Consider the following 25679-nt stretch of genomic DNA (forward strand, 5'->3'; position numbering starts at 1 on the left):
AATTTATAGATGCATGGAGGTGAAGTGACTTATCCAAGGTTACCCAGCAGGCCAATGAACAGAGCCAAGAATAAAAACCAGGTCTCTTTAAACATTTGATTATATATTGCTCCATACATACAGCAGCAATCAGACTTGTTTGGTCTATGCTCCACTTCTTAATGCCAACAGATGTCAGACTTTGAGTGGACTTGTGCAGCTTGAATTCCCAGAGTTTGGTCACCATTATGTATTGACTGTAGCAACTTGGAGCATTTTAAAAACCTTTCCCCCCATCTGTCCCCCTTTCTAAAATGGTTTTGGTTGCCTATGATCAGAGTTCAGTTGTATCATTGTAGCAGAGCTGAGGTAGAATACCACTTCCTGTTCCAGGGAATCAACACAAGCCAATCAGCCCCCCAGGCTTCCCTACAGTTGCAACCAGATTCATCTCCAAGGGTTTGTCTACACTGCATTTGGAAGGTGTAATTTCCAGTACACCCATGCTAGCTCTGATCAAGCTACTGTGCTAAAAATAGAAGTGTTGTCATGGCAGTGCAAGCAGTGGGAGGGGATAGCTGTTCTAAAGATAATCCCTTCCCAAATGTTAGGTATGTGCTTGGGTGGCTAGCTCCTCCCCCTTCTATTTTTAGTGCCCTAGCTCAATCAGATTTAGCAGATGTCTACTCAAACTGGAAATTACACCTTCCAGTGTAGACACACCTTGTTTGAATCTCTTCCTTTTCAAGCCTAAGGCTCCATGAACCTAGTTCTTGCACGAAGACAGAGCAGCCTCCTCTCCAAGTGAACTCAAAAGCTTTTGCCCAGGCCTAGGGAGCATTCCTCAGCCAGCTGCAATGCATGCGCTGCTGGTGTTGCAGACAGAGCCAAGAGCCTGCACGCAACGTATGGATACGTGCAAGTTAATGGATGGCTGTCTTGTTTGTGAAGCTGTCTTGTTTGCTGAGAGACAAAGGAACTTTAAAGATAACTGACAAAGTTTGAGAAAGGTCTCCTTTGAAAGCAGGCTAAGGCAGCTGCTATTGCTGTGTAGATTTTTCCTTTCATTATATTTTCTATGTAACGGATTGTATCTTGAGAATTGGGGGCTCATTAGTCTTAAGCAAATAACTTAATTAAAAGATTTTGATGGAAATTATGTTGGGGAGAGGAGTTGTATCTGCTTCAGAGTTTATTAGGAGGGGAAGGAAGGAAACTGAGACCACTGTGTGTCTAACCCCTTAGCGCTGGACCTCTGACTGCCAGAACCTGGGACTTAGACGACAGGATGGATCACTTGTTAAACGCCCTGTTCTGTTCATTCCCTCTGAAGTGTCTGCCACTGGCAACTGTCGGCAGCCAGGATACTGAGCTAGATGGACTATTGGTCTGACCCTATATGGCCATTCTTCTATTCTGTACCTAATTCCGCCATTCAATCCCTCAGTACCTCAGTTTCCCCATCTGTAAAATGAGGGTGGTAATAACAATTTCCTAATTGACAAGACTGTTGCAAGGCTTAATTTAATGTTTGTAACACACTTTTTGAGATCTTCAGGCAAAAGGTGCTAGAAGTGTTAAGTATGTCAAAGGTAATTTAACTCCTATCTTTTAAAAAAAAAAAATGAAAGTGAGGGGATGGAGAAAGACAGAAATAAAACAGAAATGCCTAAAGTGCCCAGCAGTGGCTGCTGTGGAGATCATTATTTATAAATATGTCCTGTTGCTTCATTTTTGTTTTTCAGTCAAAGGGAACGGTTGTTAGAAGGAGAATCCTCAAGCTGTTGTGTACCTTAGCTTTGCTTTCAGTAGGTTTTTCCAACTTTGGCCGCTATTGGGCTGTCCCTGCTTCACCACAATGTCTGCCTCCACCTCGCCACCTTTTACGTCTTCAGCAGATACTACTTCATTCTAACTGCCAGAAATACCCCTCCCCCACCTGTCCACCTCAGTAGTCTTACTGCTGGGGCTCCCAGTCCTGTCTTGCTGTTCAGTTTAATGGAGAGTTTCCTGTTGGTTCTTATCTGGCACAAGCAGTTGGTCTCCTATTGCTTCTTAGTGCTCAGGGTTATTACCCTGGATTCCTCTAATGATCCTTTCCAGCACTATGTCGTAGTGCACCCAGCATCTCCAGCATTTGGTGGTATGTCACAGAACTATTGGTACTTAATGTTCTATCGAACGAAGGAAGCACTAGGGTCCTGCTCAGAACAATACGTGGCCCTAATCTCCTGGGAGCCGGTGACCCAGAGCTCCAAAACAGGAAATGATATTTTCGATTCAAATGTGACCATTCGGAGGGGCGGATGTTTGGATGGAGAACGGATGTTGTTTTGGGGGCAGCCCCTGCTGACAAGGGCAAAGCATGTCAGTGCAGCTGAGACAGAATTCATAAATCCTTAAAGGTATTTTCTGTAGACCCAGATGGTTTCAGGGGAGCTATCATCAGAGTTACAGAGAGAAATAATCTTGGAACAATTTTCCATAGGTCACACCACGGCCATAGTGACAGCAGTGGTGGAATTTAGATCCACTGGATCCAGAAGGAGAGGTTATTTGAGTCAAAGGAGGATTTTTTTTTTTTTTTTGCTGTTAACAACATAGGGTGTATGTCATACAGTGACAGTCCTAGTTCCCTGTAGTAGATGGCAATGGTGCATATACACACTAACATTTATATAGCTTTTAATCCAAGGATCCCAGAGCACCTTGCAAAGGGGAAGTAATTCTGTGCCCATTTTGAAGAAAGGGTGTTGAGAAACAGAAGTTAAGTGACTTAGCCAAGGGCAGTCAGTGGTATTGATGGTAGTAATCTAGCTGCCCTATAACAGTCCCAAGCTGTAACCACTATTCTCACTGCCTTATAACAGAGAAATAAGCACTAAATGTTGTTTTTCTTGTGGCAGCATACAGGCCCTTACTGGGGATCAAGACTGTTGAGCTGGGTGCTATACATGCATGATAAAAGTAAAGACATTTTCTGCCCCAAGGATTTTACGGTCTTTGCACAAGATAATAAGTGGATACAACAAACAAATGGACAGGAGCTGGTGAGAACAAGGGAACAGTGAAAGGTTGATGATGAGTATAATAAATACAATAATTTGCAACAGAGATGCTTCTGTCCTCTTCCTCCCATCTCAGAAACAAAAGCTTCTCTGTCGCTGGAAGAATACAGATGTTTTCAACTGGATCTAAAGAGTCTCCCAGCTCCTCCTCCTCCTCCCCAAGCGAGTGATGCCCTGGCACATTTGCTCAGCTGAGCAATCTGGGCTCCAGCCTGGCAGATACTGGGTTGTTAGCTAGGTGAATATTAATAGTTCAGCAACAGAAGCTAATCTGCTGGTCCTCTAGGAAAGAGAGAAAATTAGGTTTGGAGAGGATTAGTGAAGCTCACATTTACTATTTGAGGCTTGAAGTACAAGTAACTTTAAAACATGTTCCCTTCTTGCAGAGCTACAGGACACCAGGAGGGTAAAGTGTTTTCTGGCAGCGCAGAAGAACATTGTTTGCCAGCTAGACTGCTAATGTTGTCCCCATCTGTCTTCTGCAGCACTGATGTCCCCTTCCCACTGCTTGATGCTATGCCCTTTGCAACCAGGTACAGACTCTTGCTTAGTGATCTGCTTACTCTGCATGGAAAAAGTTAGATTTTGGTTTCTTTGCCCACTCAGTCATACACCAGTGTACCTGTTCAGCTTCAGAGAATTGCTGGAAACTGCTACGAATCTGCTGGACTCTTTAGCTTCCCAGACCATTCTCGAAGTGCAAAACTGATTGGTCAAAATTATGCTGATGAAGTGCTTGTCATGGGGTGTGTATCTAAGCAGGCAGATCAACTCCCGAACAAAATCTGTTTGACATCATTAAGGAAAAAAATGCATAAGGGCTTTTCTTGTTTCGGGGCCGGTGAAGCTGCACTGTTGTCAAACCGAATTTAGATTGACAGTCTCCATCTGAAGTCCCTCCTTCTACAGAATCCACACAGTACAGACAACTCCAGCTTCCCCATGCAGCTCCATCAGTTTGGCTGCACCATGTCCTAGAAAGAACCGCCTCTGAACAATGCTTCTCACCCCACACTCTCCAAGTTTGTCAGTAGAATATTGATGCATCCTGCTGGCAGTTCCAGAAAATGCTGAATGCCAGTAAAGGGTTTGGTTACCACAGAAATTCAGAGACATTCACATTGTGTAAGAAAGAAGCAGTCATGGGAGGGTGCAGGGAAGGGTTTGTTCCAATGGTGGCAGGAAGGAGTGATATTTTGTTTTAATTGTGCTTTCCATTGAAATCACATCTCTAATCTCTTCCTACTGTCCAGTGGACACTTGCTGTGTTCTTAGGCTCTGACTTAACTGCCTTAAGAGAGCCTCTTGAGATGGAGGAGAGGCATTTCTCTCTGTGCAGTCCAACTGTCCAGAGCTGCAGCTCTTCTGTATGCAAGTTTGGGTTGGCACAGGATCTCTTTTGGTGTTTCCATTAATGGTTTCTCTCCTCTTCCTATACCTGATCCTTCCACGTGCTCCTCCCCTTGGAGAGGAATCACAACTTGTTGGTGATAGAATGTCAGGTCAGGTCATGCAGTAGAATCATAGAATCATAGAATATCAGGGTTGGAAGGGACCTCAGGAGGTCATCTAGTCCAACCCCCTGCTCAAAGCAGGACCAATCCCCAATCAAATCATCCCAGCCAAGGCTTTGTCAAGCCTGACTTTAAAAACTTCCAAGGAAGGAGATTCTACCACCTCCCTAGGTAACGCATTCCAGTGTTTCACCACCCTCCTAGTGAAAAAGTTTTTCCTAATATCCAACCTAAACCTCCCCCACTGCAACTTGAGACCATTACTCCTTGTCCTGTCCTCTTCTACCACTGAGAATAGTTTAGAACCATCCTCTCTGGAACCACCTCTCAGGTAGTTGAAAGCAGCTATCAAATCCCCCCTCATTCTTCTCTTCTGCAGACTAAACAATCCCAGTTCCCTCAGCCTCTCCTCATAAGTCATGTGTTCCAGACCCCTAATCATTTTTGTTGCCCTTCGCTGGACTCTCTCCAATTTATCCACGTCCTTCTTGTAGTGTGGGGCCCAAAACTGGACACAGTACTCCAGATGAGGCCTCACCAATGTCGAATAGAGGGGAACGATCACGTCCCTCGATCTGCTGGCAGTGCCCCTACTTATACATCCCAAAATGCCATTGGCCTTCTTGGCAACAAGGGCACACTGCTGACTCATATCCAGCTTCTCGTCCACTGTAACCCCTAGGTCCTTTTCTGCAGAACTGCTGCCTAGCCATTCGGTCCCTAGTCTGTAGCGGTGCATTGGGTTCTTCCGTCCTAAGTGCAGGACCCTGCACTTATCCTTATTGAACCGCATCAGGTTTCTTTTGGCCCAATCCTCCAATTTGTCTAGGTCCCTCTGTATCCTATCCCTGCCCTCCAGCGTATCTACCACTCCTCCCAGTTTAGTATCATCTGCAAATTTGCTGAGAGTGCAATCCACACCATCCTCCAGATCATTTATGAAGATATTGAACAAAAGCGGCCCCAGGACCGACCCCTGGGGCACTCCACTTGACACCGGCTGCCAACTAGACATGGAGCCATTGATCGCTACCCGTTGAGCCCAACAATCTAGCCAACTTTCTACCCACCTTATAGTGCATTCATCCAGCCCATACTTCTTTAACTTGCTGACAAGAATACTGTGGGAGACAGTGTCAAAAGCTTTGCTAAAGTCAAGAAACAATACATCCACTGCTTTCCCTTCATCCACAGAATCAGTAGTCTCATCGTAGAAGGCTATTAGATTAGTCAGGCATGACCTACCCTTGGTGAATCCATGCTGACTGTTCCTGATCACTTTCCTCTCGTGTAAGTGCTTCAGGATTGATTCCTTGAGGACCTGCTCCATGATTTTTCCGGGGACTGAGGTGAGGCTGACTGGCCTGTAGTTCCCAGGATCCTCCTCCTTCCCTTTTTTAAAGATTGGCACTACATTAGCCTTTTTCCAGTCATCTGGGACTTCCCCCGTTCGCCACGAGTTTTCAAAGATAATGGCCAATGGCTCTGCAATCACATCCGCCAATTACTTTAGCACTCTCGGATGCAACTCGTCCGGCCCCATGGACTTGTGCACGTCCAGCTTTTCTAAATAGTCCCTAACCACCTCTTTCTCCACAGAGGGCTGGCCATCTACTCCCCATGTTGTGATGCCCAGCGCAGTAGTCTGGGAGCTGTCCTTGTTAGTGAAGACAGAGGCAAAAAAAGCATTGAGTACATTAGCTTTTTCCACATCCTCTGTCACTAGGTTGCCTCCCTCATTCAGTAAGGGGCCCACACTTTCCTTGGCTTTCTTCTTGTTGCCAACATACCTGAAGAAACCCTTCTTGTTACTCTTGACATCTCTTGCTAGCTGCAGCTCCAGGTGCGATTTGGCCCTCCTGATTTCATTCCTACATGCCCGAGCAATATTTTTATACTCTTCCCTGGTCATATGTCCAACCTTCCACTTCTTGTAAGCTTCTTTTTTATGTTTAAGATCCGCTAGGATTTCACCATTAAGCCAAGCTGGTCGCCTGCCATATTTACTATTCTTTCGACTCATCGGGATGGTTTGTCCCTGTAACCTCAACAGGGATTCCTTGAAATACAGCCAGCTCTCCTGGACTCCTTTCCCCTTCATGTTAGTCCCCCAAGGGATCCTACCCATCCGCTCCCTGAGGGAGTCGAAGTCTGCTTTCCTGAAGTCCAGGGTCCGTATCCTGCTGCGTACCTTTCTTCCCTGCATCAGGATCCTGAACTCAACCAACTCATGGTCACTGCCTCCCAGATTCCCGTCCACTTTTGCTTCCCCCACTAATTCTTCCCTGTTTGTGAGCAGCAGGTCAAGAAAAGCTCCCCCCCCCCAGTTGGCTCGTCTAGCACTTGCACAAGGAAATTGTCCCCTACGCTTTCCAAAAACTTCCTGGATTGTCTATGCACCGCTGTATTGCTCTCCCAGCAAATATCAGGAAAATTAAAGTCACCCATGAGAACCAGGGCGTGCGATCTAGTAGCTTCTGCGAGTTGCCGGAAGAAAGCCTCATCCCCCTGGTCCGGTGGTCTATAGCAGACTCCCACCACTACATCACTCTTGTTGCTCACACTTCTAAACTTAATCCAGAGACACTCAGGTTTTTCTGCAGTTTCGTACCGGAGCTCTGAGCAGTCATACTGCTCCCTTACATACAGTGCTACTCCACCACCTTTTCTGCCCTGCCCTGCCAGTATTTGGCCATTATGCTTAATAGACCTAAGAGACCTGTTTTTCTTTTACTCTCTACCCAACAATAATACAATTTGGGGATGGAAGGTGGTTTATTTTTAAGCCATCTCAACATCATACATTAATTCCTTGCTTTTCTCATTTTGGGAAGGGTCAAGTTGCTATCAGGAGCTAGCTACTAGAGCAGATCTAACTCATGAGCACAAAAACGACCCCACTTTATCGGCATCCTAATGTGCACATTACCGGGGCTGGGTCCACAGGTGGCTGCTCTGTTAGAGGAGCTGGAAGGCAGCTTCTCCTGAAGCCAGTGAGGCACCTCCTACCTGCACGTCATTCATCAGAGGCTTTTTGAAGTGCTTTTTTCAACAGTGCATGTATTGGAGATTAGCACAAAATAAACTTATCCCTCTATTTCTTTTTCTTGCCTTCAGTGCTGCTGAGAAGAGTGCTCTAGTGAGAGGAATATAGAAAAGTTGAGAATCACATTGTTTCGGATTGCATGCTATAATAATTTTTTTGAAAAGCCAGACCAGGTAGATTATTACAGAAGTGTGACATTTTTTACCCTGGTCACACAGCATTTGTCTCCTTGGCCAAATACTTCAGTAGCACATTACTGTAGTCATTGTATTAGTTTATTCGTTCTGTTTTGGGTAACTTTTTTTTTTTAAATATTTCTTAAAATATCAGTTATTCGAAAGAGAGAGAAACAATCCCTGGAATGATTTGGAATAAACCTGAGTTACATTAAGAGAGGAAAATTCTGTATTTTTTTTATTGTCCTGACCTCTCTTGAGATGAGCCAGTGCACTCTTTGTTCTACCACCATCAAAATGGTTGGTCTGCTTGATGCATCATTGCACATGTTTGGTGACGGGTTGGCTGATGTTAGGAGAGTGGATGCACTTGGATGCAGTTGGGGTTGCCGTGGATGCCAAGTTTCCAAAGAGCTTTTGTTCAAGACTAGGGTGGACTATCAGCATGCACGAGGCTATTTTAACTTGAAAAGGCTAGTTTGTAATTACCAATTACCAAGACACATCCTGCATGGTCCTATTCCTCTGAAATAGGCAACTCTTGGAACAAGGGGTGTTTGTGCATCAATCCGGAGTCTGCCCTGCAGAGTTTGATAATCCTGTTTTCTCCTTGTGATTGTCCATTCTCAGTGGCCTCAAGCTAGAGCTGGTCAGGAATTTTTTGACTAAACATTTTTAACAGAAAATGTTGATTTGTTGAAACCCAAACTTTCCCCAGTAATGATTAGTTTGACAGGAAGGTTTCTCGGGACCAGGATGGAATTCCTCATCCAAATAAGAGATCCAGTCCAGAATAGCCAATAGCCCCTCTTCACCTGGGATTTGGGAGATCCAGGTTCAAGCCCTTGTTTCTGAATCAGGCTGAAAAGAGACTTGAACCAGGGTCTCCCACATGCCAAGTGAATGCCCTAAACACTGAGCTATTGGCTATTCTGGAGTGACTGTTTTTATGCAAAAAACTTCCAGAGGCCTAGTTCTCATTCTGATGCAGACTGAAAGCAAATATCTCATTTTCTGACCAGTCCTATTCAAGGCATTTATGGTCCAGGTCACTTTAATTCCACCAGCGCATTCTGCTTTCACACCCATCCACTCGGGACTGACCTCTAACTAAAACTCCTGTCCCATTGCATTATGGATCTCGTGGAAAATTTTTCAATGGATTATTAGGGGGGATCTCTGCTTTAGCTACTCCAGAGCCCTGGTTAGAAACTAGGAGAAGATCATCTCAGGGCATTGCTGCATTCATGACTTTGGAAACACGATAAAAATATATGGGTCTGGTCTGGGCCAGCAAGCTGCCAGGTTGACAATCAACTAGGGGAACTACATGTTCCTAGTCTACACTTTAAACATTTCACTGGCGTAGCTGTGTCAGTTAGGAGAGGTGATTTGTTTTTAATTGAAAGAGCTATGTTGATAAACACCTTGTTGTAGAAGTAATGATCTGTAATTAACTGTGCTTATTCCAGTATAGCACTTGTCAGTCAGGGGAACCAGAATAATCTATACCAGCATAAGCACTTTTAAACTTATGTGACTCTGCTTTCCTAAGGGGATTTGCTGGTGTAGCAATACCAGCAAAACCTTCCTAGATTAGATAAGGCCATGATCTGAAGGAAGGCTTTCACCTTCCAAGGGTCCCATTATATGTCTGTGTGAAAGGGAGGATTGGCCAATATCTGAGCCTTGGAAGAATTGTCTTCAGAAGACTCTGACCTAGATGTGATTCCTTTCTTCTGTTCTGTCTGATTTTTCTCCCCTCCCTGTGGGAGAAGGGTTTTTCTCTCCCTCTCCCACCTCAAAATTTATTGTTGGCATATGACAGGCATAATTTATGAGCGTGAGGAGAGTTTAATGAAAACCAAGGGCTCGCTCTTCAGTGCCCTAGACCAGAAGAGCCACCTTTCCCTATCCTGTTCAGCATGCATTCCACTGTGCGATAGAGAGGCAGGTTGTTTGGGTTTTGCGTCCCTCTTAGATTAATTTGAGTTGACGAGAGCTACAATAGCTGTGGTGCAAAAGAATGTGGGACCTAGATGAAGGGTCTGTTCTCTCTCTTAATAGCAAAGTTTGGCAGGGAGTGAACTCTCCTGTCTCTTTCAATTTGGAAAAGTGTATCAGTTTGCACTCTGGCCTCTGTCTGGCCTAGTTAGCACCACCAGCTAAGGCCAAGTGTCTGTTGTGCTGCTGGATTCTGTGATGGGGACAGTTGTCTGTTAAGAACTACGCAGAGGCTGTTGGTTCATTTCACATTGGCCATCAGACATCTGTAGCGTCACTACTGACCTGCACTGGATTTGAACCATTGACCTAGAAGTAACAAGGCTCCATTTTTCTCATTGGCCTGAGAAACACATCTTTGATTTTCCCTGAGGTGCTTCTGGAAGGAAGCCATAACTTTGCTTTTCTGGCAGACTGTCACAAAGGAAAAGAGATTGTTATGCATCCAGAGAAATGCTAAGTGGCTGATTTAGGTGAGCCCTCATTCAGTAAATGGAAGGGGGAAAGTAAGTTCTGCTGTTTTCCGGGTTTACATCTACTGTGTGTAAATGCAGGTCCTAGAATGGGAGGAAAGGCACAATGTAAAAATCAATAGGAAGGATTATTCTCTGTGCTTTACATCTGAAGGTATCAAAGTGCTTCACAATGGGAGTAGCTATAATTTTGTCCCATTTTACAGATGGGAAAACTGAGCCATTGGGAGGTTAAAGGTCTTATCCAAGTTCACACTGTGAATCAGTGGCTGAGCTGAGATTATGGCCTGGTCCTAGGCTTTAACTACTACACCAGACTGTCTTCTTGCAGGGTTTGTCATGTGTTCTAGGTGGGCTCAGCCTGAAACCACCAAGGCTGGGAGATTCAGTTCCAAAACCAATAAAGATATCAAGCTGCTTTTTAAAGATTAATTCCCCCTCCACCTCGCTCTTTCTATCTCTCTGTCTCTTGTCCCACTATCCCTGTCCTGCCCTTCCTACCATCTTCCCTTTGTTTTTGCAAATATGTAACTCTGCCCCACTGCAATAGCTTTTTGGGCCCAATGGTACTTTCTTAGTAAGTGGGTTATGGAAGGGGGGAATTAAGCATTATTATTATTATTTATTATTTATTTTATTTATTAGCATATTTCATCTGAGGATTTCAAAATGTCTTGCAAACCTTAACTAAGCTTTGTAGCGTCATTTCATTGAAATGCAGCCACCTTTGGGGAGGAACGCTAACCACTTAAAAAGTGCACAGCAACACTACACCACACTTCAGGACAACAACTGAAGAGGGATAGGATAGTACATCCAGCTTGAAATTGCTAAACAATGTAGGTAGACAGGAACATGTGGACAATCAGTTCTACACAATTACACTTTGGACATGGCTGTTTACTTTTGTTTAAAGAAACAACTGTTCTCCAGCATCTGATATTTTGTTAAAAGATGTGGCCAGGACTGAAGACAGATCGGGTGTTGCCCTCTTGTTTCTATGCAGCATCATTCCTGTTTTTCGGGGTCACCTCTCCTCCCTGTGTTGAAGAGGCAATCTGAGGGGTCTTGCTATTTTGTTGCTCAATAACACCTGCTTTTTTAAGAGCTAAATGGTGCTAAGGAAGGAGCAGTAAAATAGTGGAACATGTTCCAGAATTCCCCAGTTGTTCACTGCTTCCTGCTTGTCTGTCTCACAGCTGTCCTTGCTCACATGCAGTCAGAACTCGATCTTTTCAAGCCAGCCGATGGCTTTGCTGTTCAGTTTCCACTGCTAGTGCTCGTGCTATATAGGCTAGCCTGGGCTGGGACTGCTGAGAGACAGCAGATTCAGTTGCTGCAGAGAGGGTACTCATGTAACTCAACACTGCCCCCTCTTGCCTCTTCGGTAGCAGTGGGCGGGAGGTTCATTCTCCAAGGCTGGTGGTGACCCTAGCATGTAACACTGGGATTAACTAGAGTTTAATGCATTAACCCATGGAGTTGCCCGGGAACAGTTAATTGCAGCAAAGAAGGGCAATCCTGCCATCCATTTGGCATGCAAACAAAAAGGAACCATAGGAGCATCTCTGAGCTCAAATTGGGAGATGGAGGACTCCCGTGGAGAGGAGGGTGAATGGCAATACTCAGACGTAAGTGCCAAGCTAAACCATGTCCAGCTGAACAAAGTTTATACAGAGCTTTTAGATTACGATTAACCTGTTATCCCCGTGCTTAGTCAAAGGGCGATGAAGTCTGTGCAGGTCATCACTTTTTAAAGGCTGTACCTTTACATAAGCAATCTGCCATCACCAGGGGTTATTGCTGCCTTAGACAGTTGTGTAAGGATAGGGTCAGACAGCAGAGTTAATTATTACTGAGGCATGGTTGGCTCTAAGTCCTGTCTGACTTTGTCAGTGGGGGCAGCTACTCCAAAGGGCACATGCTGCTGCTGAACAAGCACCCTGGCCCCTGAGGGGGACAGGTACAATCCTAAAGCTTCAAAGGGGACGTCTGCACAGCAGAAAGACCCCACGGCAGCGAGTCTCCGAGTGTGGGTCAGCTGACTTGGGCCTGCGGTATGGGGCTAAAAATGACAGTGTAGCTGTTCGGGCTTGGGCTGAACCCTGGCCTCTGAGGCCCTCGCCACATTTCAGACCCTGGGCTCCAGCAGGAGCCTGAATGTCTACACTGTTCTTTTTAGCCCCATAGCATAAGCCCCTTCAGACTGAATCAGCTGACCCAGGCTCTGAGACTCGCTGTTGCGGGCCTTTTTTTTTGCTGTCCACGTATCCTAAAATTCTAGCTGAACTCCAGGCCCTGCCTGCTCTCAGGGCACATTCCATTGAATAATATTGAGTTCCTGTAAAATACCATTCTCTTCCTGCAGGACAGGTTGGCATCAGCCACAAGGCTCCATGCCTACAGGTACCATGGTTGGATATGCTAGATTTGGCAGTCCTGCTGTGTGATGAGTCAGTGTCTGACTCTTACCCTGCCAGTATGCACAGCTGTCCCCGTAGGATTCTAGAATGAGGTTGTCAGGTGGGGTCAAACCTTTTTAAGCAGGTGGGTTTTGCAGTCACAACACACATGGGTTGTATCTGTCCAGGAGCATGTGCTTCTCTTCAGCTTCTTCTTTAAACTCTTCTCATCTAGTTCTCCTGGTGTTGGATGCCAGATCCATTCCACAGACAGACCTTCAGAGAGGCTATGTTACTAGGACCCTGGTGAATCTGGGTACTTTGATCGCAGTTGCTACAAAAATCATTGTTCCACAGTGGAAGCAGTCATTCTAATTCATTGTTCATCGTTGGCTCCATTCCATCCTTGGGGCATTCCTGCTGGAAATGTGTGCTTCCAAAAGGAAGAGGTTGGAAACATTTTGGGGAAAACATGAAACCCTGCTGATGACTTTGAGAACTGGAGTTGATGAGAACACTGATGATTTGTGAAATAGGGCAGTTATGTTTTACTGTGCTGTGGAAATGTGCTTAGCACCACTCAGAACACAAATGAAATCAGGTCCTGTCCTGCCCCCAAAATGTTACAGTATACAAGGGAGAGCCAGAGCAGATGACTGACCTAGGGGCTCCGATAACTGACAGCAATAAATATTTTTTCAGTTTTCAACACCATCCTATAACGGTGGAGAATTTTTCATGTTCACAGAAACTTGGGCCCATAAAATTGCAATGGAGAATTTAGGGGCTGCTCTTGGAAAATCTGGCTTCAGAAGTTCCTCCCTTTTCATCCGCCTCATTCTGCAGTGTTTCAGTTCAGTTCAGTGCTCCTGATATTGTCAGTCCATCACTGTGCAAGTGAATGATGATGTTGCCAAAGTGCAGAGAGAGGAAGTAACTGAGTGAGTGAATCTCCTTGGGAGAGCAGTCTGCTTAGACTGGAGCTGTCTACTGACTGGGTGATCAGATATCATGGAAAAAGGAAATAGTGGTAAAAAGCATGTGATTAAAGCACAGGACCAGGAACCTGGACTGTCGAGTTCTGTTCCTGGTTCTGCCACTGACATGAGAGAAACTCTGCTGCCCAACCTTGTCTGTCTCTGGTCCCCATCTGCTTCACACAGGTACAGAAAGGCTGGTAAAGCTCTTTGGGATCTCAAGTTAGCAGGAGCATCAGAAATTCCCCATATTATAATACATAGTATATAACTCTTCACTCGGTGTCTTGCAAAAGACGATATTCCTGTCACTATTCTTGACTTGGGCAGTGGTTCTTGTACTTTATTCTCTCTGCGGGTATATTTTGAAAAGGGATTTTGGGAACAGTGGGAAATAACATGTGAACAAGGAGGCTTTGCTCTGTAGAGGAATCATGTTGCTCTTCATTGGTTTTGGTCAATTTCAGGGGGATTCAGTCTCCGCATGTCTCCATGGTCTTTTTGTGTCTACTAAAGCTCAGAGAGAATCCCATTGCCCAAGCTACCAAACCTAGCTTGGTGCAAGATTACAGTACCTCGGGTTTCCCCACCAAGCCATAATTCAGCTCAGGCTTGAGCCTGAACAGTATTTTGAACTAATTTGGGATGATTTATAGTTTTGGGTGAAAACCATATGAACCGTGGTTTGGGCTGAATTTCTCTTTGGGGCTTTGGTCAAACCTAAAACTCAGAGAAAAATTCAGTGTGTGTGAACCTCATGTGAAAAGACCTCTGCACCAGCCTCTGGCCAAATGAAACAGCTGAGTTGTCTACATCTCTAGTTAAAGAGACCACAGCCTTGCTAATATTGGGGCTTATTTCTCACATACACTGATATCCCTTACTTAGTGGTTAACATAGGCTGAAACAGGAGGGGGAGCTCATACTAGAGCCAAGGAAAGAGGGAGTCGAGAGGGAACATTGCTTGTCCAAGCCAGGAAAAGGGAGGGAGCTCCCCCTTATTTTAATCTCTTTGGTATCTGGGCTTCACCTCAAATTCCAGATCTGGGCTGTTCAAATGCCTGGAAGTGCAGGGATTTTCACATCTGTAGGGTTGATTTTGGGTTAACTCTAATTATTTCCTGAATCCTTGGAGTGGCAGAGATCAAGGGAGGAGGCAATTTGATTTCTAGAAATATAACTGAAACTAATATAGGCTTCTCGGTTCCAAATCCATAGGCTCCTGCAGCAGTTAAATATAGTCAAACGATCCTGTACTTGGAGGATATGTGATGCACACTTGATATTTCAGTTTCTGGGAAGCAGTTTAATAATTCTTGTTTGTCATAGGACCATGTAGTGGTGGTGATGGCTAAAGTCTTTAGTGCAGTAACACCCCTTCTATGGTTTTCACATTCTTCCTTAATCTGCTGTAATTCCTCCAAGAATGGGACGTTGAAAATAGTTCTTTAGTCCTTCTTGGTCTCATGCTGACTTTCAGCAGGGTGGGTTTGTTTGTTAGTTTGTTCCTTAGCAAAACAAACAAACAGGCTACAAACTAACATGGATGTTTGTAGATTTGAGTCAAAGCTGCAAGAAAAAATCCAGTCGAATCCATGATTAGTAAATTGGCCGTAATATTAATTGTCTGTACTACAGTAGTGCTTAGAGGCACTATAAATGGCTTCCAGGAGTTTCTGAAAACTGGTCATCCCAATTTTGGTCCATATTTTCCTATTGAGACCTCTGGTTTTAAGGTAGGGGAGTCACGATTTCAGGGCACCTGAACTTTGCTGTTATTGACCTGAAACTATGTTGAAACAGTTTCCTTCCTGTACTTAGGAGGCCTCATCAGTGTGTGACAGTGACATGCTGAGGTGCCCCAGTGTATGGTGGGCTTGGATCTTTTGTATGGGACATGAGTGGATTAGATCTAATGAATAAAAGAGATGTTGATGAATTACTTAGACCCAAAATGTGGGGTGTTTATAAGCTCTGTGTGCGTGCCTGTCTGCTGAACTCCAAACACGACAGTATTGTACATGGGAATCAAAAAGTGAAGCTGACCAGATCATTTTCACTGGCCAAGTGGAATGCTGTGTAAAAAGTAATCGGCCAGCAGCAATAACACAGAGTAAATGTTCATTCCAGTGTCTCAGTTTTAAATGGCAGATATTACCAATGACACATGCAAGGGCATTTCTGTTTGTTAAATAGGATTATTTATCTTGTCAGTTTCCCTTGGAGACAGAGACTGTGCCTTCCTCTTTGTCCAGTGACACACACTAAGCAATGAATCAATGGCTGCCTTTAAGCAGCCACCTGTGGCACGTTGTCAGAACCAGATGGACTGTGTGCCGCCTCTTGCGGGTTTGCCATCCCCTTCTCACGTCCGAGAGTATCAGTATGCCTCTCTTCGAGGAAGACCATGCGAGGGGACCTTCTCTGCTTACTGTGCTTGGGGAAGCCAGGTCTCTAGCTTCAGTTGAGAGCTAAGCAAATTAACATCCCCTTTGGGCATTAAATAACGATGGGAACTTCCCCCAGGGTGGGACTTTGGGCTTCCCTTACCAATATGAATGCTCCCCCTAAAGAGCCTGGATCAGCTCCCACTACAGCAGACTTTGCATTGAGCCCTAAGAGCTCTTCATGTTTTGCTTCCTGGGAAGGCAGATGATGTGCTGAAGAACATCACAGCACAGACTTCATCATGTGCACTGTGCGATTGCAATAACCTTGCTATTTTTTTAAAGGGGAACAAGATGAAATAACTATTAAAGTCTAATGCTGATGGTGAAAGCATAATCCCAACTATGCATATAAAATGATGGCGTCTAAATTAGCTGTTACCACTCAAGAAAGAGATTTTGGAGTCACTGGATAGTTCTCTGAAATCATCCACTCAATGTGCAGCAGCAGTCAAAAAAGTGAACAGAATGCTTGGAATAATTAAGAAAGGGATAGATAATAGGACAGAAAATATCATGTTGCCTCTATATAAATCCATGGTACACCCACATCTTGAATACTGTGTGCGGATGTCGTCACCCCATCTCAAAAAAAGATATATTGGAATTGACAAAGGTTCAGAAAAGGGCAACAAAAATGATTTACGGGTATGGAATGGCTTCCGTATGAGGAGAGATTAATAAGACTGGGACTTTTCAGCTTGCAAAAGAGACGGCTAAGGGGAGATGTGATTTGAGGTCTATAAAATCATGACTGGTGTAGAAAAAGTAAATAAAGAAGTGTTGTTTACTACTTCTCATAACACAAGAACTAGGGACCACCAAATGAAATTAATAGGCAGCAGGTTTAAAACAAACAAAAGGAAGTATTTCTTCACACAACGCACAGTCAACCTGTGGAACTCCTTGCCAGAGGATGTTGTGAAACTCAAGACCATAACAGGATTCAAAAAAGAACTAGATAAATTCATGGAGGATAGGTCCATCAATGACTATTAGCCAGGTTGGGCAGGAATGATGTCCCTAGCCTCTGTTTGCCAGAAGCTGGGAATGGGAGACAAAGGATGGATCACTTGGTGATTGCCTGTTCTGTTCGTTCCCTCTGGGGCACCTGGCACTGGCCACTGTCGGAAGACAGAATACTGGGCTAGATGGACCTTTGGTCTGACCCAGTAGGGCCATTCTCATGTTCTTATATTTAGTTTGACAGTTGTTAGCTAAACAAAGGCATTTTATGGTTGGTGAATTTTGATGCCTCATTCTCCAGTCCAGAAGTGCCAAGTTATACGAGATCCCAGGCCCACTTTGTGCCCTGATCTCTATAACGATATAATTAATAAGTTGTTGGAGCTCCATCTTTCTTCCTTAGAGTTCTCTGTGTTTAAACACCAGCGTAAGAGCTGGCTAATATCTCCAGAGGAAAAGTACATGGCTTAGGTAAGTGCAGGAACGAACTAATGGTTAGACTTCATCATGTGCACTGTGCAATTGCTGGGAGATACAGTTTTTAATGGTATTCAAGCACAGCTGTGGGGGAGGGTCATGGGAGAGCCAGGCAAAAACATCAGTTTTGAAAGCTAAGCGAGTTTGGCTGGAATGTGATTAGAAATGCAATGGGTTCTTTTAAAGATCCACTTTTCAGCCATGTGTGTAGCTGCTGAGCTGGTGTTGATGAAGGCTGCTCTTTCCTCCCAGAACATTGGGATGGGACAGGAATACGCAAGTAGGAGAGGAGGGATGGCCTTATGGTTGGGGTTCTAGGCTGGGACTTTGGAGACTGAAGTTCAGTTCCAAGCTCTGCTACAGACTTTGGCTATGTCTACCCTACTGCAGTAAGTCGACCCACGCTACGCAACTCCAGCTACATAAATAACGTAGCTGGAGTCGACGTACCTTAGGTTGAATTACCATGGGGGGTCGACGGGAGAAAATCTCCCATCGACTTACCTTACTCTTCTCGTCGGGGGTAGAGTACAGGGGTCAACTGGAGAGCGATCTGCCGTCGATTTGGCAGGTCTTTACTAGACCCTCTAAGTCAACCGCCGGTGGATCGATCTCAGAGCGTCGATCCCTGCCATAGTGTAGACTTGCCCGCACTGTGTAACTTGGGGCAGGTCACTTGGTTTCTCTGTGCCTCAGATAATAGCACTGCCCTACCTCACATGAGGATGAATACATTAAAGACTGTGCTTAGATACTCCAATAATGGGGCCACTTTAGATATGTGAGACCCTCTATTGAGGGGATACGTTCAGACTCTAGTTATAATGGTGCCATTTGTTGTATCACACTGTGTTTACTGATCCAAGATTAAAATAGTCTCTGTGTGTGCCGCCTTCTTGACTTCTGTGGAGAAATAATTTTAAAAGGGCCCAAGTATGGGAGGCCTATTTATCCACTTTTAACCCTTAAAAGTGCACAGGGAATATATGGTAGGAAGCGGGGGAAATGCATTAGAAATTAGAATTGCAAATGATATACAGCCATATACACCCATGCCCAGTAAATACAGAAGCCCTTCAATATGCAACAAGGGAGGGGATGATCCACTGTTGTACAAAGAAGGGGATTTTAACAGCTGCAGAAGTATCACAACGCCCACTGCTGAAATGCAGAGGTCAGCTGAATAAAAATGTGTGATGGGCACACAAGTGTTGAGTTCAGTAGATGACTATCATTACTAGCTGGGAGGTGATGATACAATGCAGTCTCCTATGATAGCATAGGATGACCAGATGGGCATTGCACCCAAGAAATCGTGTAGCCATCCTCATTGTTTGCCAGATATGTGTAGTTGCAGTGCTGATCACTGGTTCAGTGGTCATGTGCACATGGCCAGTATAACACCATCTGAGTTTTTGTAGCTTGCACGTTTTTTCCCCTGACCATATTGTCCAAGTTGTTTCTTTATTGCACTTGCAATTTGTGCCATAGGTAAGGCTTTCAGGTGTAGAATACCAGCAGTCCTTCATTTCCTCCCTTTTCCTACTGGTCCTTCAGATTTGATTGTATCCATCTGTTCCAGCAAGGCCGCGAGCTACCATACAGTGTCAGCAAGGATTCTGGTAATTCTCCAGCAGAGTCTCCGTGTGTGTGTGTCTGTCTGTCTCTCTCTCTCTCTCCCCTCGCCCCCCCCCCCACCCACTATGAGGAGAGAAACAGATGTGGTTAGTCACACTGAGTTAAAAAATGGATGCACTCCTGAACTTGGAAGAAGTTTGAATGCAGACCCAAGCTTTGCACATCAGGTCCAAATAGAAAACACACAAGAACAGCAATACTGGGTCAGTGGTCCATCTAGCCCAGTATCCTGTCTTTCGACAGTGGCTAGTGCCAGATGCTTCAGAGGGAATGAGCAGAACAGGCAGTTATCAAATGATGGGTTCCCTGCCGTCCAGTCCCAGCTTCTGGCAGTTGGAGGTTGAGGGACACTCAGAGCATAGGGTTGCATCTCTGACCATCTTGGCTAATAGCCATTGATGGACCTATCCACCATGAACTTATCTGATTCTTTTCAAACCCAGTTATGCTTTTCATCTTCCCAACATCCCCTGGCAATGAGTTCCGCAGGTTGACTGTCCATTGTGTGATGAAGTACTTCCTTATATTTGTTTTAACCCTGCTGGCTATTAATTTCGGTGAGTGACCCCCGGGTTCATGTGTTATGTGAAGGGCTGAATAATACTTCCGTATTCACTTTCTCGACAGGATTCAGGATTTTATAGACCTCTATCACATCCCCCCATAGTTGTCTCTTTTCTTAGATGAACGTTCCCAGTCTTTTTAATCTCGCCTCGTACCGAAGCTATTCCATACCCTTAATCGTTTTTGTTGCCCTTCTTGGTATTTTTTCCAGTTTAATATATCACTGTTAAGATGGGGCAATCAGAACTGCATGCAATATTCAAGGTGTGGGCGTAACAGGGAGTTACATAGTGGCATTATGATATTCTTTGTCTTGTTATCTCATACATGCTGGGCCTTGTTACCATGGGGTGCAAAGAGATCAGTCTAAGCTTTCAGGATCCTTTTGGACCCAGGCTTTGTACGTCAGGTCCATCTCTGCATTGAGAATGTCCTGAGAGGAAAAGCCCACTCTAGTCAAGACACGGTGCTACTGTTTCAAACTGCAGCTTCTGATTAGGGCTATGTTTGGAGCCCTGTGAAATGGTTTTAGTGATTTCTAGTGCTAGAACCAGATTGACAGCTCTAGAGATGGAAGCCACATAACATGTACTGCTGTACTTAGGCAGCAGGGGCAGGAGGGAGGCCTCTAGGACTGAGAGTTCACTCTTCATTGCCCATTTGATCCTTCACCCACCTACTGAGACTGCCAACCCATATGGCCAGTTAGTGCCAAAGGGTGGGGTTAGGTTTGACGATGTCTGCTAGAAACTGGACTGAGTTCTTCAAATTCAGTGGTCCACAACCCACAGGCTGCTTGCGGCCCAATCAGCACACAGCTGCAGCACATGTGACATCCTCAGGGCAATTCAAGTAGTATGTATATTGTGTGGATGCAGCCCGCATAACACACACAGTGCTGCATATGTGGCCCACAATGGTAAATAGGTTGAGAACTGCGGCTCTATTTCATTTCATAGAGGCCACCGAGCAGCCAGCAGAGTGCTGCTACTTTGGGTTATGACTTTCTGGGGCTGGCTACAGGTGAAAAGGTCTGTCCAGATCTCATTACCAGTGCCTTGAACTGCCAGCTTTCCTTTATAAATTAAAGTACAGATAACCTCATATATTGAAACCTGTGTCTACAAGAGTTTCTTTTCCCTGGTATTTGTTGCTGTTGCTGTCACCAGTTTGATTACATCAGGAGCAGCAATGATGAGAGCACCAGTGTAGGCATAATTCCAAGTGATTGTTGGCCTTTCAGTACCGTGTCCTCCTCTTACTCTGCAGAGAGCAGGTCTACATGACACAGCGCCTAAAACATTGACAGCTGCCAGCATCTTCTGAACGCTAGCCTTCCCACCCTGTCTACCCATGGTGGTTCTGCACTAATGGAGGTAAAAGTGGGAAATTTTAGGACAAGCTTTCAAGCTTGGGACAAGGTTCTGAAGTCACCTACCAATTCTTGAGCAGTCAAACTCCCATGCTATGGTCAGAGAAGGAGGTCTCTTCCCTTTGTTTCTTTGGAGATTCATTTATATTGAATAAAAAGACTAGATTTAGTGTACCCCATGGCTAGTATTAATGATGTTTTTCTGAAGGCTTTGCGAACAATGAGCTCAATACCAGAGGGAATTTGGATCCTTGTCTGTAAATGACTACAATATTTTTCCTTTGTTTCCTGTCCTGGAAAAATCATTTAAGACTAATTTTCTATTGTGCAACTTACTAGTCTTGCCCTGTGCCTGTTGCAGTTCCATTCCTGGAAGCAAGAGCTGTTACATTATTGAAAGCCTGATTCAATTAAGTCAGAAAATGGGGGACGTGCACCTTTTTAAAAAGTGGTTTTCCCTTTTGGAATAGATGGTTAGAAAGAAATGGAGAAGAAACTACATGCCCTCCCTATCATGTGATTTAGAAATCCCCCGCAGATTTAACCTGCGGAGCAAGCTTTGCCTTTTGCTGTAGCAGATTTCTCTTGACGGTTAGCTCCCTGTCTCCTGGAGAAGAATGGGTTTTGTGATTCTTGTTAGCAAACGTTTCAAACGCAAACATTCAGATCCTGTTGGAAACTGCCTTCTTGATCATCAGTCGCAGGAATGGTTGGACCCTGGAGACTGAGCTCACTTCTCACGTTGAGAGGTGTTTACCTCAGGTCAGGATTGAGTCATGTTGGTATGGGGGGTGGGGGGGAAGTTTCATGTGCACTGCTTGTCCTGTACCTTGCCTGCTGCCGTGCACCCCATTCAATTGCTCACTACAGATTTTCTGCGTTCCCCTGGGCTCTGATGATGATGCTCTGTTGTTTGTACCCTGCACTGGGTCCATTTCCCACTCCATTCGTATTAGCGTCGAAGTGGTGAGGAGCTTTTTGGAAGCTGTTGATGCCCTGTTGGCTGCTGCATTGCCGTTCTGTGGTTTGACATGCAAGAGGGCCACTGGTGGGACTGTTTCCACTGCAGTGTTCTGTATTATGCTGCCCTCTTTCCGGATTGTTGGAGGATATCCCCATGTGTTCCTTCTCCAGCTCCATACTCGGGAGAGATCTCATCTGGGTGCGCTGTGATTTACCCACCAAACACCCTGAGCATCAATCTAAGACTATCCCACCTGCTGTGGAGAAAGTTTTGTGCTGTGATTTGCCCTCATGGGCAGCCCCAACCAGCTATCCACATTCTTGCTGCTGTTCGCTTTCCCCCTGCAGGTGATTTTTGCCAATCATTAACCTGGACAAAGCAGCAGGCATCTTTAGCAAGGTAACTTTTAAAAGAATTCAGCCTTTGGTACTCTTTTTTTAGTGAAAGTCACCCCCTACATGGCTGCTGGTTTATTATCCTCCGGTGGAAACTATTGTGGCTGTTGAGTAAGAACGTACAGCCGCAATTTGCTTTGCATGTAATTTGATACCAAGAGGCATCAACACATAGCCAGCAATTAGAACGTGACAATATGTTGGTTGCTGACTCTACCAGCTGCAGTGTTGCCAAGCCCACATGTTAAAAATGTGAGTTGGTCCCCAAAAGATCATTTGATTGGCTTAATTTTTTTGTGTGAGAATTTTTGTATTGGTTGCAAAGGCATCTTTTTGTCTGGGGAAGAGGCAGATTTTGACCGAAAGTCTTCATCAGGAAAACACATGCTAGGCCTCGTTCTCAATCAGTGTTGGGGATCAGACTAGAAACCTTCAGGATGCTTTGTTTAATGAACTTGCATCCACGTGCAATGAACACTCCGTTTCAGCTCTTTTGTATCTATTCCATTGCATCTGAAAGGCCAAGGGACACAAATGAAAACGTCTTAATATATTGAAATTACCTTTGTATTCTCATAAAGCGTGTCCCGTGTCACACAGGGGGCTTTGCAAGGACACGACAGCTTACAAGGTTCTGCCTGTCAGTAGAGCATTGTTCTCTCCACTGCCTTCATGCGCACACTTTGGTAATATTAGTCTTGTTTTCAGAATCGCACAGGGTGTCTGTTGGACTTGGAAGATTCTGAATGCCCACCAGTCAGGCCTTTCTTCTCTCCAAAGGCTGACTCCAAAATAAACCCATTTACCATTTATTCCAGTAAATTTTTGAGCCTGAAAGGCCTTGAGTCTGATCCAGTCTTAACCCAATTCCTGTCCAGATTTTGCACAATACTTAAATAAATTCCAATCTAGCTTTAAATTGGGTTTTGTCCAATTTTTGTACAACATACTTTATGCTCCACTGGAACATGCTAAGTTGTTAAGATTCCTTTAGGGTCCTGAGGATTGTGTTTATTTTACATATATTACCTGATGGATTTTGGGGGTGGAGTAGGAACTAGAGGCCTAATCCAAAACCCACTGAAGTCAAAAGCAAGACTCCTATTGACTTGGGGGGGGGGGGCGGGGGTCTGGATCAAGTTCTAAATTCACTAAGATTCTTGAGAGCTGCCAAGTGAAATCCTGGCCCGTGCAGCAGACTAATAGATCCCAGTCTAGTGCCCACTGAAGTGCAGGATGAATTTCCTGTTAATCGTGCTACATGGGTCCCACAGAGATCAGCATTTCTAGGCTGCGGTGACCCAGAGGACCAGAACAGCTAAGACTCTGTGAGAAGCTTAATTCCATTGTGGAGAGTTTAAGATGGATTTCCAACAATCAGTTCTGCTTTAGCTCATAAAGTAATGATAATGGACAGATACAAACACAGCACAAGAGCTGGTTTAGTGACATTCTAACAGTTGTGTTACTAAACAATGTGCTGGACACTTTTTTTTTTTAACTAATTTTTTTCATCATCTTTGACCTTTCACTGTGACTATCCTCTGATCTTTTGCTGAAATTAACAAGGCAAAACCGCCTCAGTTGTTGGACCCAATAGCCATCTTCAATTCAGTTGTTGCCTATCACAATGAAGGGCTCAGCTCTACTTCTTCGCTCCTGTCCATACCAGTCCTGTGACTCTAAAATATAAGACAGGTTTCAGAGTAGCAGTCGTGTTAGTCTGTATTCGCAAAAAGAAAAGGAGTACTTGTGGCACCTTAGAGACTAACCAATTTATTTGAGCATAAGCTTTTGTGAGCTACAGCTCACAAAAGCTTACGCTCAAATAAATTGGTTAGTCTCTAAGGTGCCACAAGTACTCCTTTTCTTTTTGTAAAATACTAGAGTTAACTATTCATCCACTTGTCCCTATCCTCATTTGGTGTTAAACACAAACCAGCATTAAATAGGCCTCAGGATTGGGAGCCAGCAACTTCTCGTGTTCTACTCCCAGCGGTGTCTTTATGATCTTGGACAAGGCACTTAACCAGTCTCTCCCTCACATTCCATGTCTGTGGAACTGAGATAGCAACAACACTTCCCTGCTTCACAGGGACGTCGTAAGCATTACCTAGTTAATATTTGTAAAGCACTTCGAAAACAAAAAGCACCCTGGACGTGTTAATTATTATTATTACCTATTTTATCTCACTGTTATGTCAGAACACTATTTTTTTCCACTGCATGTGGTAAGCAGTTTCTCTAAGGTGGAGTAATAGAGTAGGGGAATTTTTTGTTACAAATCTAGTATAAATTTTAGTTAAACAATGCCTCCCTTCACAAGTTACAATTTTTAGAAGTTCAAAGCTGAAGCTGCTGATTCTCCTGGTTGAGGTTTGTTTTGAACTGCCCATGTGAGTCTGAATTTTGGGCAGGATTTTGATACCAGTTACGCATGTATAAATCTGGAGTAATTGAGATCAGAATCTGGCCTACTTAAATGTAATACCTGGTTTTCTGCTTGCATTTCCATGTTTCTCAGATTAATTTCCCATAATAACCACATCTCTCAGCAAACTTCAAACATGATGGGGCCGTCAAATGTTTTACTGGCTTGGCTTAAATAGAGGGAACATTTCCTGAAATATATTCTCCAATTTAATGAGTCTATTTCATTCTGGCTCTTCCCCTCTGGCCCTCCCACCCTTTTCGTGGTTGTTTTGGGTAGCTCTTTGGAATGATGCCGTCTAATCCTATTAGAAGTACATTCGTTACACTGTGCACCTTGTTTATAGCCAAGAGTATTGGCTATAGAGGGAGATCTCTCTCTCTCTCTCTCTCTCTCTCTCTCTTTAATTTTGTTTTGTTCCAGTGCCAGATGGGAGTATTTTCAGGCTGAAGTGAGTCCTAGAGAACTCCTGCTGTGCCTCAGTTATTCTCCCTTAAAGGATTTTTCCTCTATCTCAATTTATTGTCAGAACACTTTTTTGAATAAAATGGTTGTTTAAAAACCTATCATTTGAAAAGGCCAGCTGTTCTCAGGTCCCGAGAGTGCCTCTTTGTGTCGAGCTTTTTAGGAAAGAGGAAGAGGATTGTTGTGGGGAGGGCGGCGCTATCTTTAACTTTCTTTTTGTAGGGACCTGGTTATTTTCGGAAGCTCTCTCAGCTATAGAAGGACCAGTTGTATTGTACTTCTTTGGGTTCAGTTGTATGCCGGGATGAAAAGATTTGCAGA

The 25679-nt window shown here is 44.5% G+C and overlaps 1 protein-coding gene across 2 annotated transcripts in view; it reads left to right on the forward strand.

Annotated features, from left to right (window-relative positions):
• SLC16A2 (solute carrier family 16 member 2) overlaps positions 1-25679 on the forward strand; it is a 95679-nt gene that overhangs the window by 40533 nt on the left and 29467 nt on the right. The window contains exon 2 of one of the 2 annotated variants that reach the window (XM_043522101.1): positions 3533-3580. The exons of the other annotated variant lie outside the window; for it this stretch is intronic. Within the exon in view, the coding sequence (XP_043378036.1) occupies positions 3533-3580 (48 nt within the window). The remainder of the gene's footprint in view (positions 1-3532; positions 3581-25679) is intronic. 2 annotated transcript variants of the gene reach the window in all.

The sequence above is a fragment of the Chelonia mydas genome, chromosome 9 (assembly GCF_015237465.2).
Source record: "Chelonia mydas isolate rCheMyd1 chromosome 9, rCheMyd1.pri.v2, whole genome shotgun sequence".
Taxonomy (NCBI): domain Eukaryota; kingdom Metazoa; phylum Chordata; order Testudines; family Cheloniidae; genus Chelonia; species Chelonia mydas.